Raw genomic sequence first — 2338 nt, forward strand, 5'->3', positions numbered from 1 at the left:
TATAAGATGCAATTGTGCTAACTGCCGTAGCTAATTAGCTAGCTAACTAGCTATGTCACTCACGCATTGACTGTCTCAGTCGTACAAGATGCACGTGCAGCTAACTGGTGTAGCTAACTAGCTAGCTAACTAGCTATGTTATCGGGTCTGATCAATCCATGCCATTTCAAAGTTAAAATAATGTCCAGATTTAAGGCCCACCCATTTTCCGGTTCAGCTACGCCCACTGTGGGGTTAAGCTCCGCCCATTGGAGTCCAGCTACGGATACAGGTCATTGAGGTGGGTGAACAGATACAGATCAGCGTTGCTTTGCAAACTTAGCATATTATGGTCGCTTGCTGCACATCTGCTAACACTTCCATGTGAAGGTCAATAGCAAGCTAGCGGTCGATGGCCAAGGTCGTTTGGGTGGATTTCGTAAAGGTCGCTTTGTAGACGTCGCCCACACGGGTCAGCTGACATTGTCGCTCCCATCCTGATTGGTGCTTGCGTTTCAAGCTCCACACGCAGATGCAGCTTTCATCTCGATGACTGATGAGGATAAACTAACTGGAGCTGCAGGAATGAATGGATGAATCCATGTTAGTTGTTCATGGTGACACGTGACAGGAAGGTAGTTCCTGACTGTGTACATGTATCACCTGCATATCAGGCAGCCCACTAGCATGCTAAACCAAGCTAACCCGGCTAGCTTCCATTCACGCTCCGTAAGAGGAGGTTCCAGCCTGTGTTTAGTCGGGAGGAGGCGCTTCAGTGTTGGTCATGATTTCACCACGATCGAGCGGTGTGCCGAGGAAATACTTCCCCACACCAACGTTCCTTCTCCTCACGATGACAGCATTTCATTCCCGTGATGTTCGTGTCCTTCATACAGTTTGTACATGCACAGAAAGTACTGCAGTATAACCCACAGTGTACACTCCCACAGGTGGAGGAAGAGACCGACACCGCCAAGGTAAAAGCACCTGCACACTTCTATGTACACGCATGTATAAGTACTGCAGTATTACATACAACATGTACTCTCATAGGATCTAAAGGCACGTGTGGACCACCTGATGACTGCGGAGACCGCAAACCACATCAACATTCAGGTAGATAAAACACACCTGGGGACTTGATTAGCAAGTACTGCAGTAGTACTTCTACTCTTGTACTTCTAGGATCTGATTGTAAGTGTGGACCAACTGATGACTGCAGAGACCACAAACACCAAAACCATTCAGGTAGATAAAACACACCTGAGTACTTGATTAGCAAGTACTGCAGTAGTACTTCTACTCATGTACTTTCATAGGATCTAACCACACGTGTGGACCACCTGAAGACTGCAGAGACTGCAAATGAAAACACCATTCAGGTAGATAAAACACACCTGGGTACTTGACTAGCATGTATAGACACCAAGTACTGCAGTAGTACTACACCATGTACTCTTTTAGATTCTCACTGCACATGTGGACCACCTGAAGACTGCAGAGACCACAAACAACAAAACCATTCCGGTAGATAAAACACACCTGGGTACTTGATTAGCATGTATAGACAGGAAGTACTGCAGTATTACATACAACATGTACTCTCATAGGATCTAAAGGCACGTGTGGACCACCTGATGACTGCAGAGACCACAAACACCAAAACCATTCAGGTAGATAAAACACACCTGGGTACTTGATTAGCATATAGACACCAAGTACTGCAGTAGTACTTATACTCATGTACTCCCAAGGATCTAACCACACGTGTGGGCAAGCTGGATGGCATGTCAGGTAGGTGAGAAAGGGTAAAGGTCATAGGAGTGTAGGTGACCTATGACCTGACACCTGATGTGTCCTGCAGACAAACGTAAGGTGTGGTTTGCAGCAAGAAATGGCGACAAAAAGACATGTGATGACAAGGTGATCTTTGCCGACGTGCCCACCAACATGGGTAACCACTATGATGCCAACACAGGTAGGATGCCACCTGACTGCTAACTAGCATAGCATTTCTTCATCGCTCCTTACCTCTAGAGTCAGCATCACTGGGGGGGGGGGGCACTAATGAAGGTGTGATTGTCCCCCTGCAGGCATTTTCACAACCCCCTACAAGGGCGCCTACTTCTTCACCTTGAACTACGAATCAGCTGGTAAGAGGATTAATCTACGTGTGTATAAGGAGAAGAAGAATGGGAACAGAGAGATGCTGATGTACATGTATGACACCACCGACATCACAGGGAAGTACTACATGGCCTCCAACAGCAGGATAGTTGACCTGGAGCATGAAGACAAGGTGTATGTCTATGCTTGTAGTGACCATGGACTTACATGTTATTCTGCTAACGTGTTCAGT

General features: G+C 46.7%; 1 protein-coding gene across 1 annotated transcript; it reads left to right on the forward strand.

The window, feature by feature from the left end:
- Positions 1-601: 601 nt before the first annotated feature.
- LOC129179167 (uncharacterized) lies at positions 602-1980 on the forward strand. The gene is made up of 9 exons (XM_054772045.1): positions 602-856; positions 930-956; positions 1033-1095; positions 1165-1227; positions 1299-1361; positions 1444-1506; positions 1590-1652; positions 1734-1773; positions 1844-1980. Exons 1-9 carry the CDS (start codon positions 764-766, stop codon positions 1978-1980), a joined length of 612 nt encoding a protein of 203 aa, XP_054628020.1. The 5' UTR covers positions 602-763.
- The last annotated feature ends 358 nt before the right edge of the window (positions 1981-2338 follow it).

The sequence above is a fragment of the Dunckerocampus dactyliophorus genome, chromosome 3 (genome assembly GCF_027744805.1).
Source record: "Dunckerocampus dactyliophorus isolate RoL2022-P2 chromosome 3, RoL_Ddac_1.1, whole genome shotgun sequence".
Taxonomy (NCBI): Eukaryota; Metazoa; Chordata; class Actinopteri; order Syngnathiformes; family Syngnathidae; genus Dunckerocampus; species Dunckerocampus dactyliophorus.

Excerpts from the sequence above, each read along its gene's own strand:
- LOC129179167 (XM_054772045.1), top strand. The coding sequence starts at position 764 with ATGATTTCACCACGATCGAGCGGTGTGCCGAGGAAATACTTCCCCACA. Across the intron at positions 957-1,032 it reads AAGAGACCGACACCGCCAAG|GATCTAAAGGCACGTGTGGA; the intron begins GTAAAAGCACCT and ends GTACTCTCATAG. Across the intron at positions 1,362-1,443 it reads CAAATGAAAACACCATTCAG|ATTCTCACTGCACATGTGGA; the intron begins GTAGATAAAACA and ends GTACTCTTTTAG.